We start from the raw sequence: 14,931 nt of genomic DNA, 5'->3' as shown, positions 1-14,931 counted from the left end.
GAGATGATCCAAATATGAACAAGGGCAGTGGTAATAAAGGAGGAAACTGAAAGCAAGGCAGTGGAGATGCTGAATTTATATTACTTGATGACTTATTAGACATCAGACTATACAGGAAGAGTATAGTATTCTGCCTTGGGTGACTCAGATGACAGTAATGACATCCTGGGGTGAAATTTGGGAGGAATATATTTAATACAGGTTGGTGAGTTCCCTGAGATTCAACTAAGTGAAGTGTCTTAGAGTCAGTTTGATAAATGAATCTGGACCTCAGAAGAGAGATCTAGGATAGAAAGAGAGTTGAGAATCTTCTTTTTTTGGTAAATAAAACCATGACGTTATAAGAAGTCACTCAGGAAAAGTGTACAGAGAAAAATGAGCAGAGAACCTAGGGTTGAGCTTTGGGAACGAATATTTAAGGTGTGCAAATAGTATATAAACATACAGTTAAAAGATACTGAGGCCAAGACAGAGTTTAGTAACTGAGAAGAAAAGTGGAATAGAAGTAAAGAAGTAGAGAAAGAGTTGGGGAAGGGAAACACTGGTCTCATTTGAAAGGGGGCAGGTGTCAGGAATCTATAGACTGATGTTATTGCTTGGCCTGAGTTACTATCACTGGGGCCCCAACAGACCATACAAATCTCTCCACTCCAAAATAAGCAGTTTATTACTTGTCTATAAACTTATTAGAAACAGTTTCTCAAGTACATACAATTTCTTCTCAAAATAATTTTATGGAATGAAAACAAATGTTCACCAGTTATGGCTTATGTCCCTCAAGAAAAGATTTTTTTAAATCCCCTGCATTTCCCGTCCCAGTTCTGAGGCCTGAAAAGGTGTCAGTTCTTGGGTCAAAGAGAAGAGAGGGTGGCAAAATCTTGAGCTGTCCTACCAATGCAGGAACAATCTCCATTCGTTTTTTGGTCTAGAAACTCTCCTCTGGCTTCTTATGACCAACTGTTCGCAGCTGTCTCCTCCTTTTAGTATCCAGGCCAGCAAAAGATTTACTCTGATTACCTCAGATGAAGCCAGGAAAGGTGCCTGGGTGAATTGCTTGTGCGGGGCCCTGGCAAATTTTATGGTTGCTCTGGGTATGGGAAAGATTGTTAGATCTTACTTTTCTTTTCCCTTCCTCACATTGCCCCTCTTCACTCAGTATCTCCACATGTGCTTGTCCAGATTAGAACTTGGAAGGTAAGGGGAGGCCTGACATGACTTTTTCTTGAAATGCTGTAACTCTGACAGACGTCTGGGGCTCTTTCTTTACTTTACCTTGCCTTACTTGGGCACAGCCTTCTAGGGAATGGAGAGGCTGAGCCCCTGCAGTGAGAGTGGAAGAGCGAGTTTATGCTAGTTTCCCGGGGCTCTAGTCTCTCCTTATTAAGTTTCGTGAATCCAAGAGAGGAAGAGCAATGACTGCCTCCTTTGGGGCTTCCCCAAAGACCTCTACTTTTTATAATGAAAGCTGTTTCTCTTGGGCAATTTGGCCTTCACGGTCTTGCCGGAAGTGATGAGGGCCCCAAAGCCCTGTTTGTGGGAAAACGCGTAGGCAGAGCGTCGAGAGGCTGTGTGTTTCAGTTTGGTCCGGATTGGGTATGGCAGTGGATGTCTCATGCAGTGATGAATTCTGTCAATAATCTATAGTCAGAGCATGGGGGACAGGATTTTTATCCATAGAGGCAAAGGCTAAGAGGGTCATGAATTCTATTTGGATAGATTCCTGTTGCACTCACCTGGTCCACGCTGACGGGCCAGAACAGTGGTTTGAGAAACTGGTACCCAATCACAGGCAACATGCAGAGGATTATGCTGAGGATAACACTCAGCCACATCTGTGGCAGGTTCAGAGTGTTCCTGGCCACACCTGTAAACAAAGAGCCAGAAAGGGAAGGCGGGACCAACGCCTGGAGGGAGGGGGCTGTCAGCCTGAACTTAGGTACTTCTTCAGCCCAAAGAAAGAAGTTACTGATTTGGAAACAGTTTAGTCTCCTGAGAAAAATATAAACACTAAAGGACTGTACTGAGGTCCTTGGTGTAGCCAGTCACTGTGAATTCACATGCCTTTGTCTCCCCCTAAAGGCCAGGCAAGGCAGCAGCGGTGAGGGTAGGTTCTAGGAGTCCTAGAGCACTGACCGAGACACAAAAATGGGATGGGGGGTTTTGGAGGGGAAAAATGAGTGGCTTGACAAAAAATAGGAACCAGTTATATACAGTAACATCTGTCTGTTATTTTGTCCTCATCAGAGTGGAGATGAGAGAGGGGAAAATTAATACAGGAGCTAAGAAGGCATTATGTCATAGTAGGAAGGACATCTGACTGGGAGTCAGGAGGCCTAGATTTGAGTCATTAAAAAAAACTTCCAGTCTCTAAAGTGGTGCAATAATTCTTGCCCTGTCTATCTCTCAGTCTGCTTGTAACGCTCAAATTAGGTAAGAAACTTAAAAATATCTTAGAGACTCTAATAAGGTAAAGTATTTTCGCTAGCTAGATTTTGAGTCCTTTTAGGGCTGAGATCATGTCTCAATCATATCTATATCCATGGAGTCTAATACATAGCAGTAGCTGCTCAGTAAACATTTAATAAACAAATAGACTTGGTTCACACTCCCACCCCCAGCCCCAGCCCCTTGCCACACTGGGCAGAATATTACCTAGGAACTGGAAGATGTCAGGGAACAATAAGCATAAGCCATCACTGTACAGGAAGAATAAGACGCAAAAGTAGAAACCCAGGCTACCCCAGGTGAAGACATGGCTTATCATCGTCCAGTAGGTTGTCTCCAGTGTAATCTGAAAAGCACCCTCTTATGTACATTAGTCTACAACCCAGGATCTTCAGTCACCTCCCTTCTCCCATTTCATAAAAGGGGACACTCCCTTTCTGCCTCCCCTCCCTCCTTCCCTTCCTCTCTTCCAGACAGGCTCCCCATGCAATCCCCTTACCCCACCACCGGCCACACCTGCATTGTGACCACACAGAGCAAGGAGGTCTGCACCATCAGGGAGAAGGACTGGTAGTCGGAGATCTCCTTCCCATCTTTGCGCACTGAATTGTAAACAGTCCCCATAGGGATAAAGAACAGCACAAAGGAACTGTAGATCCCATGCAACAAACACTTCACAAATTCCTTCTTGTTGAAATACAGGTTGTGCTGGCCTGGCTCATACAGCTCTGGGAAGCGTAGGCTCCATGTTTCATTCACATCCTGGAAGCACCAGAGGGTAAGGAGGAAGGCTCAGGGTCTCTCCAAAGGTCCCATCTCCAGCAGAGTAGAGGCTTCTCCCCTCACTGAGTTTGCTGTTAGGCTGCCTAGGAGATTCCTCATGGATTACTTGAGATGTGGAACCAGAGAACAGAGCAGTGACCAGAACCTTTCTAAAGCCCTACTCTCTAGGCAGGGATATACATGGTGGAAGAAAGCTAGAAGTTCATGATGGGGAGTTAAGAAAGGGGGAAGTTAGGATTGGGAGTAGAGGGAAGGAAGGACTGGAGCTTGGGTGGGGAGGCAACTGGGACATGAGTCCCTAGTTCTAAGTGTTCCTTTGGCTGAGTATTCTGTCAAAAGCCAGTGGGAGGCAAGAGGAGGCCGGTGGCATCCAGTTAGTCCGTTAGAGGTATTTCTGTTCTGTGATGCTCCTCCCATTCCCGTAGCCACTGGGGAACTCAGCTGAGGGAATTCTCTGTGAGGATGACATGGGACCATCTTCATCTCCTAAATCTAAAACTCTGGGTAACAAGGATTGAGGCTTGTTTTGAGAGGTTGTGGATCCCTAGATTTAGATCACTGAAGCTGTATAGCTGCTGAATGACAGAACTCATCCTCTTGCTGCTCTGAGGCTGGCAGCTACTTCACGGAGAGTTTCCTTCCTACCCTGATGGAGACCAGGAACCACGATCCCGTGATGTCCTCTTTCAGCTACTTTATTTCTCTTTGGAGGCTCCCTTTTTATTCTACGTACCCAGGACTGGAGGTTGGGTAGAAGAGGGAGAGGTAGGGCACCAGGACCCTCGTTGCCCAGGGAAATTTCCAAGAGGACTAGGCAGTACCCCCCAGGCTGACTCCCTACAATTTGAGGAGTCAGACCCATACTTCCAAGCTTGGCCTTCAGGATTCTCGCCTAGGCCTCACTTATCCCATTATCTCTTTATGGGTCTCTCCTTTCTGGAGCCCCTTGATTTATCTAGTCCTGCCCCAACAACTATTTCCTTCCACTTTTTGTACACACTCCATTTATTGCACAGCACAATGTCTGTGTTTCTCTCTATGAAGAAAAACTTGACACAGGAAAATTTGGGTTTCTGCAGCCGATGGTTATTCTGTGGCAGAGTATACTTTACTTTATCCAATGATACCTCTCCAGGTGGTGAGCTCCCTCCCTTCCTCTAGAAATGATTCTATTTACATTTGACTTTGGAGCCTATCTCTTGGCTGCTGCTGTCCTCTTCATTCCTGGGAATACTCTTCAAGGGGCCAGGGGCTTCAGCCTTGACTAAGAGGTTTGTTGCTGGTCTTACCTGATCAAACAGACTCAAGCCCAGGACAGGGAGGGAGGTGTAGACCAGGTTGTAGAAAGTGATAAACCAGGTATCATAAACTGTCTGGAAGAACACCAAGGAGATTTCTTAGGAGATTTCTCTTTTCCAAAGTCTCAGCTCTACCTCCCAGCTTTAAGAGGACCCCTTCTGCCCTCCACCTACCCATCACCGTGATAACCTAGAACATGGTTTGGATTTCTGAAATTTGACCGAGAAAGCTGACTGCAGACTCTGTTTGGTCCCTGGGTCCTAGGCTGGGGCAAGGCCACATTACACTTGTTTGTGGCCAATCTGATGAGGATGATTTAGACCAACTCTACCATGACCTGTACTGCTCCTCTCTGCATGGAAAGGACCCAGAGTGGCTGCTAGGGAATGCTGAGTGTACCCCTGCACTCCCAGGCATGTAAGCCTCTGTGTTCTTTATCTGCTTTACGGCATTCAGTAGTTCCTATAACCCTGGACACCTTCTAACACTGGCAAGCAGAACAGACCCATGAGCCTATAGTAGGCTACTTTCTTTCCTAGCCACAAGAGGTCAGCAGTAACATGTACATATACATACGCCTCCCACAAGCCAGGCTGGTGTTACTAGACACTAGGGGCAGACAAGCCCACTACTGTCTGCTGACTGGTCTGTTTTCCTGGAGCCTTAAGGTCATAGCATAGCAAGGTCACAAAGGTAGTAGGGATCTCCCAAGATGATCGTTCCGGAGGTTGTTTCTCTTTGGGAATCCTGAGAAACTTCTTATAGGAAAAAGGGAATTCTCATAGAACATCAACATCCAAGGATCACTTCTCCCCACTTCTGTGGAGATTTCATACTCATTAGAGCAACAACAGTTTCTGGCAGGGTGGTATGTCTGGGTGAGGAAGGAGAAGTAAAGAGAAGCTGTGTTTCCAAGTGTTAGTTCAGTTCAGCCTGTTCCATAAAGATTACTCTGGATCCTAAAAAACTCTCAGATCCAGGAATCTCATCCCCACCACCCCCCACCTCCATTACATATGTTTGGAAATTCTAGGTCTCTATGTCATGGGAAAGATGAAAGTATCTTCTGGGAGAGTTCTGTGGGTAGAAGTCAAGGTTGAGTCAGAGCCAGGACAGAGTTTAGAACTCTAAGGTTAAGTGCAGGGTTAGGAGATGGGATCATCATGGGTGAGGAGTATAAAGGATGGATGGTGCCACATCATACACAGGTCTCTAGAGGTGAAAAAGGGTCTGAACTGGCTGAAGTGGAGGAAGATTAGAGAAGACCCACTTGACCAGAGTGGAGAATGCCACTTGAGCACTTACCTGTGCAGAGAACCCACTGTAGAAGGCATACCAGACATGCACCAGGGTGAAGGAAAAGTTTTTGTAAAAGAAGTAGCTTAGAAACTTGCACATGCGATTATAGGACCAGCGGCCATGAACCAAGAGCAGACGCTGAAGATAGCGGAACTGGGAGAAGGCGTAGTCGCTGCTGAGCATGGCCTGCATCCCCTCCTGGCCACTGATGCCGACTCCAATGTGGGCAGCTGCAAAGGAACCCCAGGAAATTTTCAGCCAAAGAGCTTTCTCTCTGGGCTCCCAGCCTGGGAAGTCTACGATTAAGGCTGAGATCGTGTTTCATGTACCTCTTATTTTACACCTGAAAAACACTGGTAGGCCCAGCTGAAGTGCCATTTACTTAATGGAGTCTTTTCTCCTCAGTGGATTTCCCTTCCCCCACAAGTCAGAAAACAGCCCCTTCATTCACGCTTTGTTTTGGATGCTGCCCCCCGAGATTACCGGGTATGGCTAGCATTATTGTAGAAGTCTGTCCTTGATGGTCTTTGTACTTACTATAGCCATCTGGGCTCTCCCCTACTGCCCAGGTGCTCAGGTAAAAAAATTTCTTGTTATCTCTTGATAACAGATTCAGGATGGATATCAACCTAACACATTATTTATTTATCTAAGTTCATCTAAGGAGCTAAACTCCAACTGTTGGGAGAACAGTGATGTACATAGTTAGTAAGAAATGAGTTCTTCAGGAAGCTTAAGGTGTCTTTTTCTGGATAAAGCAAGGGAGACTCGGGTTCAATCCCTGCGTCAGGAAGATTCCCTGGAGAAGGGAATGGCTATGCACTCCAGTAGTCTTGCTTGGAGAATTCCATGGACAGAGGAGCCTAGCGGGCTACAGGTCATGGGGTCGCAAAGAGTCAGACATGTCGAGCAACTAACACTTTCACTTTTATGCTTGATGGAAGATAAGACTTAAATTTCTAAAAGTTTTAATTGGCCTGTGGTAGTATAGATTAAATTCTTTGATCTTCTGGTACATACCGATTACACTGCTTAACAGAATAACTAAAACCTCTGAGGCCCTAAAAGTCAAATAAGTTCCAGAAACTGGAGAAAGAGAGCAAGAACACTTCCTAGTGTTGAAACTGAGGCTGGCATATATGCTAGTGTCTTCAGTATGGGAGAGAGGTTGGGCTAGAGGACCCCTAGATGTGATCATAGCTCACAGAACTATAAGCTGCTGGAGGCTAACAGCGTTCAGCTGAAATTAACACCAGTTTCAGCCATTTGCTTCTATTACTCTGAAGCATCAGTAAGTTTGCTATTCTTCTCCAGCCAGGGGAGTCAGGGAAAGCTCTTGGGAATAACGCCTCAGAGAGGAAAAGATCCCTGCATCAGGCTGCATAGCTAATTCCCTGGTTGGGCAGCCCTGTTGTCTGCCTAACATTGTTCAACTCTACAGCCTTCAAGAAAGGAACCAACCATGACTCCGGCCCCAGGGTCCTTTCTGTGGGCTTTGATGCCATCTCAACAAGATGGGTGTTGTGGGTGCACAGCTTGTTCTCTGAGCATGTGCCTGTGTTCTTGTTGGAGCCATGGGTATCTGAGTACATGAGTGTTACATGCATGAATCTGAATGTGTGTGCATGACTGTATGTAATGATGTATAAATAAGTGGGTACTCAGGTGCCGAGGAACATGGATGAAGTTGCAACAGTATAAATGCACAATACATACAGGACATATGCAGGAGAATGAACCAGCAGCACAGCGCCACACACATCAGTTTTGCCCATGGAAGAAGGAAAGGGCGAGCCCACGGCTAGGCACTACTGCCCCCGACCCCTCACATGCCTTTGATCATGCTGACGTCATTGGCCCCGTCCCCGATGGCCAGTGTCACCGCCTTCTTGTACTTCTTCACCAGTTCTACCACCTGGGCTTTCTGGAGGGGTGTCATCCGGCAGCAGATCACCCCCTTGCACATGCACGCCGTCCGCACCAGTTCCAACTCCAGGTTTCCTTCTAGAGCATGGGCCTGCAGCACCAGGACACATCTACATTCCAGGCTGCCCCAAAAGCTCTTGGGACAGAACCTTCCTTGGCCCTCTCTTTCCCCTCCGTTCTCCCCTCTCAGGCAGAGCTGCTCCCAAGATGCTCCATTCCCAGTGAAGCCAAGCCCCCAGGTCAGTTCTAGGTATCCTGACCCAGCTTCCAGTAGGAAACCATGAGAGTCTCTCACTACGTCAAATTGGTTGACTGGGTTAAAAGGCCCAGAGACCTTTTGAAGGACCTGGTTGTGCTCACTTCCGTCCTTCCTCAAGTAATGGGCAACATCAGCAGTGAAGAATTTGGAGAAGGAAGGAATAAGCCCTTGGCTTCTCTTTCCTCATTACTCCTGCCTAGAGAAGGCTGGGGGAAAGGTGTCTGACAGGGAGGGGGACTAGGGTAACTCAAGGAATAGCAAAAGGATCTTGAAATTTCCCTGAAGTGGGTTGGACCTAAGAAAAGATTTCCTTGGAAGAAGAGAACAGAGTTGTAGATCTGTGTTGCCCACCAGACTGTAGCCATTGATGATTAAGCCATAGCTGCCATTGGGCACCTCCTCAGGTATTTTGAAGGGTGGTTGGGGCTTTGTGGTGAGGTAACTGTTTACGGGGTCTGATTCCAGTAGAGAGTCGGGTTTCATCTTTTCCCTTGCTGACCTGTAAGCCAAGAGTGATGATTAATGTCTGACCGGAAGCCCTAGAGCTTAGGAAGGAAAAGGTGTCCCAAAGTGAAAATGGGCCAGATGGATGCAGAGCCTCTGCAGAGTACCTTCCAGGGCCTCAGACGCAACCACCTCCTGAGACCCACCCCCGCCTTGCGTGTGATCTACACATGACACTTCTCCACTTCTGCACACTCCTTGAGCTCTAATGCCTCTTCACAAAATTCTCTCAGATATTTTAGGACTTTTGTTTTGCCCTCCCCCACTTCTTCTCTGTCCCTTCTGGTAATGTGGGAGCCATACTGGGGGAAGAGATGGGTGGGAAATCTTGGTTCCAGTGACAGGCTGTGGCAGTTCTTCCCTCATACCTGAGTTCTCCTCCAACAGTCTCATCATTGTTGCCTTCCACGATAAATATCTCATCCATCTCATCCTCGAATATGTTACAGGCATAGGCAATGTTCACAGCGGTCTCTGCAGGGCAAGGAGGAACACAGGTCGCATTTGGCTGGGACAGGGTCTTTACAGTGCACAGGCATAAGGTGCAGACCCCATGTGTCCACAGCTGCCATGGATGCATTTGAATGTGTTTTTCATGAGTCAGTAGAGACTATCTTCAAACATCCACAGGACAGACTTGTAAGTTATTGATCAATAACTAGGATCATTCTGGCTTAGCTTCCTCTAGGAAGCTTTCCTTATTACGTAAAGCAATTCCAGTCTGTACTCACTTCTCCAGGCAATCTGGATATACTTCCTTGATCAGTACTGTGCCCGTTTCTATGCTAGATTTTATGGGGGACTGAGATATATTTAGGCTGTAGCATTGGTCAGGCAAGGAGCTCCCCTTACCTTGCTTATCTCCAGTTAAAACCCAAATTTTAATTTTGGCTTTGTTCAGGGTGAGGATCGTCTCAGGTACTCCATCCTGCAGCTTGTCTTCTATGGCTGTGGCCCCTAACAGCTTGGAACAGAGATATCAGTGAGAGAGGAAAAGGAAGAGACTCATGGCATTTTGTTGTTGATCAGTCGCTCAGTCATATCTGACTCTTTGTGACCCCATGGACTGCAGCATGCCAGGCTTCCCTGTCCCTCACTATCTCCCACAGTTTGCTCAACTCATATCCATTGAGTCGATGCCATCCAACCATCATCCTCTGTCACCCTCTTCTCCTCCTGCCTTTAATCTTTCCCAGCATTTAGTGGTATCCAACAACTTGACTGGCACCTTAGTATCCTCTTTAGTAAGCTGGCTCTGTCCTGGCACAAGGGCCTCAATGGCATAAAACTCACGGCCTTCTGCCCTTCAACAGATACACTTCTTCAATTACACACTGACATCAAATTTAGAAACAGAATATAAGGAATCAAAGAGGGAAAAGACTGACTAAGTCGTACATGAAGCTTTGTGCCACTTCTAAACCCTCTGTTTCTCAGCACACTTTTCCTTCTCTCTTGCTTTCAGAGCACGTTTCCTGGCTTTGGTCTCCAAAAGTGGTATGTCTCAGACAAGGGACTCCCAAATCCAACTCGTTTTTCAGCTCTAAAAGAGTTTGGATGAACTTCATTTGTTTGCATCTACTGAGGGCTTCTGAGGTTTTCAAGGCCTTTCCCACACTAGATCAAAAGCATGTTGGTCCACACCATGCCTTCTTCTCAATGATATCCTACTGATCACAGGGATGGGCACCAACACTGAGTCTGAGGAACTGACAGATGGACAAACGACTGACTGATTGCTGCTGGGCCTCTAAAAGGACAGACTAGAAACACTAACCACAGAGCTAACCATGGAAGGAGATTTGTGACCTTTGGCACCTCTAAATTTTCCCATTTAGTATCAGCAATTTCTCTTATTTTTACTAAAATAATTTTATTTATTTATTTTTGGCTGTGCTGGGTCTTCATTGCTGTCTGGGCTTTTTTCTAGTTGTGGTGTGCAGGCTTCTCACTGTGGTAGCTTCTCTTGTTGAGGAGTATGGCCTCTAGGGCAGGCGGGCTTCAGTAGCTGTAACACATAGGCTCAATAATTGTGGCTCCCAGGCTCAGTAGTTGTGGCACAGGAGCTTAGTTGCTCCATGGAGTGCGGGATCTTCCCAGATCAGGGATTGAACCCATGTCTCCTGCATTGGCGGGTGAATTCTTAACCACTAGACCACAGCAATTTCTCTTTTTATAGCAGAGCCTATATCAATCTGGTCAAAAATGTTGGGGTCATCCTTAACTTCTTTTATCATATTCTATAATCCACCAGTAAATTCTGTTGGCTCTACTGTTTAAAAATGTACATAATTTGATCATTTCTCACCACTTCCGCTACTTCTATCTGATCCAAGCCATTATCATTTCTCTCTGGTACTACTGCAGTTACTTTCTACTTGGTCTCCCTGTGTCTGCACTTGCTCCTTTACAGCATAATCCCCACATGGCAGTCAGACTAATCATTGTAAAAGCTATCACATGCCTCCTCTGGTTGAGCTCTTCAGTGGTTTTTCATGTCTCACTATAAGTCTTTATACCAGCCTGTCAAGACCTGCTACTGCTTCTCTGTTTCATGTCCTTTTATTCTCTCCTTGCTTACACTGTATCAGTCACATCAGCTGCCTTGCTCTTCAACTAACAAATTAGGTCTGCTCCTGTTTCATGGTCCTCGCTTTTACTATTCCTTCTTTCTGGAAAACTGACTCCCCAGAGATCTGCTTGGCTTGCACCTTCTTCAGATCTCTGCTCAGATGTCTTTTTCATAGTGAGGACCAAGTGCCTTATTTAAAATAGCAGTTATGCTCTCTCTTCTATAACACACACACACACATGCAATGTGCTAATACTCCCAACCCTTCTTCCTGGCTTTATTTTCTTCCACAGAACTGTCACACCTAACATACTATGTATATATATTACTTTTTGGTCTGTTTTGTCTACTACTACATGCTCAGGGCTTAAAACAGTACCTGGCAAAGCACTTAATAAAATATTGTTGAATGAAAGAGTGAATACTATTGTCTTGATTATTCCATCAATTAATTCCATCATTTATTTTCATTTCTCCCTGCCTTCCTTCATCAAGTATTCAGTGGGCATTGTAAATAGCAAATACTTTTTGTACATCATTCAGACCTTGATTTCTTCCAGATTACTTAGCTTCTGTGGACATCTTTGGGATAAGAAACACTGCCAGAAAGACGAAATTTACAACCAATGCATTTTTCATTATTTATGGATTTCAAAGATGCACAATATCCTGAGTCAGCTTGGATTCTATATCCAGAGACAGCCTAAACCTATGACTTGCTGGAAGCCATTCTCAGAGTCCTTGTTCAGTCTCCCAACTGCTCCCCTGCCCCTAATCTGTCCCTGATTTTCGCACACTAACCATCAGGTCTCTTTCAATCTCCTCGTAGACAATTGATATTTTATTTTCCCGATCCTCCAAAGACAAGCAGGCTTCACTGTGCTTCTTGCTCCAGTCCTGGAAGAATGCACTGTCCAGTTCTCGGTAGGCCACCATGAGGGTGCGAAGGCCATCACTGGCAAAATCCTGGAAGACATGTGTGCACTGAGTGGACTTGGGCTGAGTTAGGGCTGAGTCAGGAATGACAGACTAGCCCCACAGGCTCCCTCTGCCCACGAGAGAGGGTTTATTGCCTAGTATCACAGGGCTACTACCTAACCAGAAAACACCTGTTTTCTCAGTCAGATGTCCTAAAGATAAGGCCAGTATAGCTGTGTATAAAGTCTGAGAATACTTCCGAGAGACAGAAGATTCTAACTTCTACCTATGGTTAGGCAGTTTGCTGTGACCGTGATAAAGAATGAAGCCTTCAGACTTCTTCTAAAATTGGGATAGTAATTCACCCTCCACACAGAAGATAATGATGTTTATAATATGAGAAAGAAGGGAGTGATAAAGCAAAAAGGAATTTTTATAAAAAATAAGGGTGTTACTGTTTTTTTTTTTTTTACAAGCATACATTCATTTATTTTCATTTCTCCCTGCTTTCCTTCATCAAGTATTCGTGGGCATCTTAAACAGCAAATTTGTGTGTTTGTCTACAGCTGGTTGGTTTCCCAGGTGGCTCAGTGGTAAAAAATCCACCTGCCCAAACAGGAGACGCGAGTTCATCCCCTGGTTTGGGAAGATGCCCTGGAGAAGGAAATGGCAACCCACTCCCATTCTTGCCTGGGAAATCCCATGGACCTCTGAGGAGCCTGGTAGGCTACAGTCCATGGGGTTGCAAAGAGTCAGACATGACTTAGCAACTAAACCATCACCACCACCTACAGCTGGTTGGCTCAGCTGATTTAGTCACAGCCAAGAGTGCTAATGAGGTCACTGCTGAAATGCTCTCTGGGTAAGTTAGTACCTTTTGCTCTTTGGCCACCAATGTATCCTGCTGCTGCTGCTAAGTCACGTCAGTCGTGTCCGACTCTGTGCGATCCCATAAGACGGCTGCCCACCAGGCTCCTCCGTCCCTGGGATTCTCCAGGCAAGAACACTGGAATGGGTTGCCATTGCCTTCTCCAATGCATGAAAGTGAAAAGTGAAAGTGAAGTCACTCAGTCGTGTCCCACTCTTTGCAACCCCGTGGACTGTAGCCTACCAGGCACCTCCTTCTATGGAATCTTCCAGGCAAGAGTACTGGAGTGGGTTGCCATTGCCTTTTCCTAATGTATCCTAACTAACCACAACTAATTATCTTGCAGAAGTATACTCTTGGTTACAAGGAAAGCAGGGTGACAGTGTGGGTAGTTTAGGACACAATCCATATCTAACTGAAAATGGGTTAGAAGCAGACTTTGTGTATTGAGAACTGCAAATGAATAACAATTCTACACAATCACTGGTAATAATGAGCTTTAAACTAATTCACTGTGGCATCACAAGACCAAAGAGAAACAGAATTTATCACCTTGATATTTTGTTATTAGTTCTCTGTATAACTCCTGAGTACTTCAGGTTAGCTGTCAGGTAAAAATAACATTCAGGAATATCTGTAGAGAATCCTATCTCTTTTTAAAAAATTAATTAACTTATTTGGCTGTGCCTAGTCTTAGTTGCAGCATGTGAGATCTAGTTCCCTGACCTGGTCCCCTGCACTGAGACTGCAGAGTCTTAACCACTGGACCACCAGGGAAGTCCAAGAATCCTCTCTCTTAAATCTCTTTACTGTTGACAGGTGAAGCTATAAAAAAGAAGGCTGAGAGATGCTCTCAAGAGACTTCTTACAAAGGAAAAATCTTCATACTGGTTTCCCTAATGGTTGTACCAGTTTATATTCCCACCAACAGTGTATGAAGGTTACCTTTTCTCCACATCCTCACCAACCCTTGTTATTTCTTGTCTTCTTGATGATTTAAAATAGAATTACCATATGATCCAGATCCAGCTATTCCAATTCCGGGTATTTATATTTATCCAAATACAATGAAATCACTAATTCAGAAAGATACATGCACCCTTATGTTCACTGCAGCAATATTTACAACAGTCAAGACATGGAAACAGCCTAAGTGTCCACTGATGAATGGAACACTTCACACTCATAAAAAGTAGAAATCTTGCTATCTGTGACAAATGGATGGACCTTCACAGTATTATGTTGTTTGAAATAAATCAGATAAAGAAAGACCAGACACCATATGATTTCACTCATATGTGGAATCTAAAAAACAAACAAATGAACAAACAAAACAAAAACAAACTCATAGATAAAGAGAACAGATTGGGGGTTACTAGAGGGGAAAGACGGAGAAGGCAATGGCACCCCACTCCAGTACTTTTGCCTGGAAAATCCCATGGACGGAGTAGCCTGATAGGCTGTAGTACATGAGGTCGCTAAAAGTCAGACACAACTGAGAGATTTCCCTTTCACTTTTCACTTTCCTGCATTGGAGAAGGAAATGGCAACCCACTCCAGTGTTCTTGCCTGGAGAATCCCAGGGACGGGGGAGCCTGGTGGGCTGCCGTCTATGGGGTCGCACAGAGTCGGACACGACTGAAGCGACTTAGCAGCAGCAGCAGCAGAGGGGAAAGGGGTTGGGGGGTGAAAGGGGGTCAACTGATGGGGATGGGTGATAACAAGACAAAGTGGTGATCACTTTGAAGTATATGCAAGTATCAAATTATAATGGCGTACACCTAAAACTTATTTAATATTACATACCAATTTTACCTCAATAATATACATACATATATGCACATATATATTCAGGAATTAAAATATACATCAGCCATTTAAAAAAAGGAAGAGATATGGCAGAAATTGATCTTGCATGGCGTACTGATATGAGGACTTGGCAAGCTTAACAATACATTGACAGATTCTTAATCCATTCAACAAATACTTTAGCAGACTGTCCTTAACATTATTTCCTACATATCTCTTACTTGTATGTTTTTCTTTTCCCTTGTGGGG

At 45.1% G+C, this 14,931-nt stretch overlaps 1 protein-coding gene across 25 annotated transcripts in view; it reads right to left on the bottom strand.

Annotated features, from left to right (window-relative positions):
- Positions 1-644: 644 nt before the first annotated feature.
- LOC147367114 (phospholipid-transporting ATPase FetA-like) overlaps positions 645-14,931 on the bottom strand; it is a 101,781-nt gene continuing 87,494 nt past the window's right edge. For 15 of the 25 annotated variants that reach the window (XM_086415684.1, XM_086415680.1, XM_086415687.1 and 12 more), the window contains 11 exons: positions 11,889-12,053; positions 9,368-9,479; positions 8,884-8,989; positions 8,363-8,510; positions 7,660-7,843; positions 5,833-6,056; positions 4,518-4,601; positions 2,962-3,207; positions 2,653-2,791; positions 1,734-1,864; positions 645-1,638 (listed from right to left, as the gene is read on the bottom strand). In XM_086415684.1, coding sequence (XP_086271810.1) covers positions 1,447-1,638; positions 1,734-1,864; positions 2,653-2,791; positions 2,962-3,207; positions 4,518-4,601; positions 5,833-6,056; positions 7,660-7,843; positions 8,363-8,510; positions 8,884-8,989; positions 9,368-9,479; positions 11,889-12,053 — 1,731 coding nt within the window. In that variant the 3' untranslated portion in view covers positions 645-1,446. Of the gene's footprint in view, positions 1,639-1,733; positions 1,865-2,652; positions 2,792-2,944; positions 3,208-4,517; positions 4,602-5,832; positions 6,057-7,659; positions 7,844-8,362; positions 8,511-8,883; positions 8,990-9,367; positions 9,480-11,888; positions 12,054-12,879; positions 13,035-14,931 lie in introns of those variants that run through there. The other 10 variants (XR_015169809.1, XR_015169807.1, XR_015169808.1 and 7 more) reach the window with 6 other exon arrangements.

The sequence above is a fragment of the Bos grunniens genome, chromosome 8 (assembly GCF_055505025.1).
Source record: "Bos grunniens cultivar Pamir isolate PY7600 chromosome 8, Bosgru_T2T1.0, whole genome shotgun sequence".
Lineage (NCBI taxonomy): Eukaryota > Metazoa > Chordata > Mammalia > Artiodactyla > Bovidae > Bos > Bos grunniens.
This window is presented reverse-complemented; position numbering and strand designations above follow the sequence as displayed.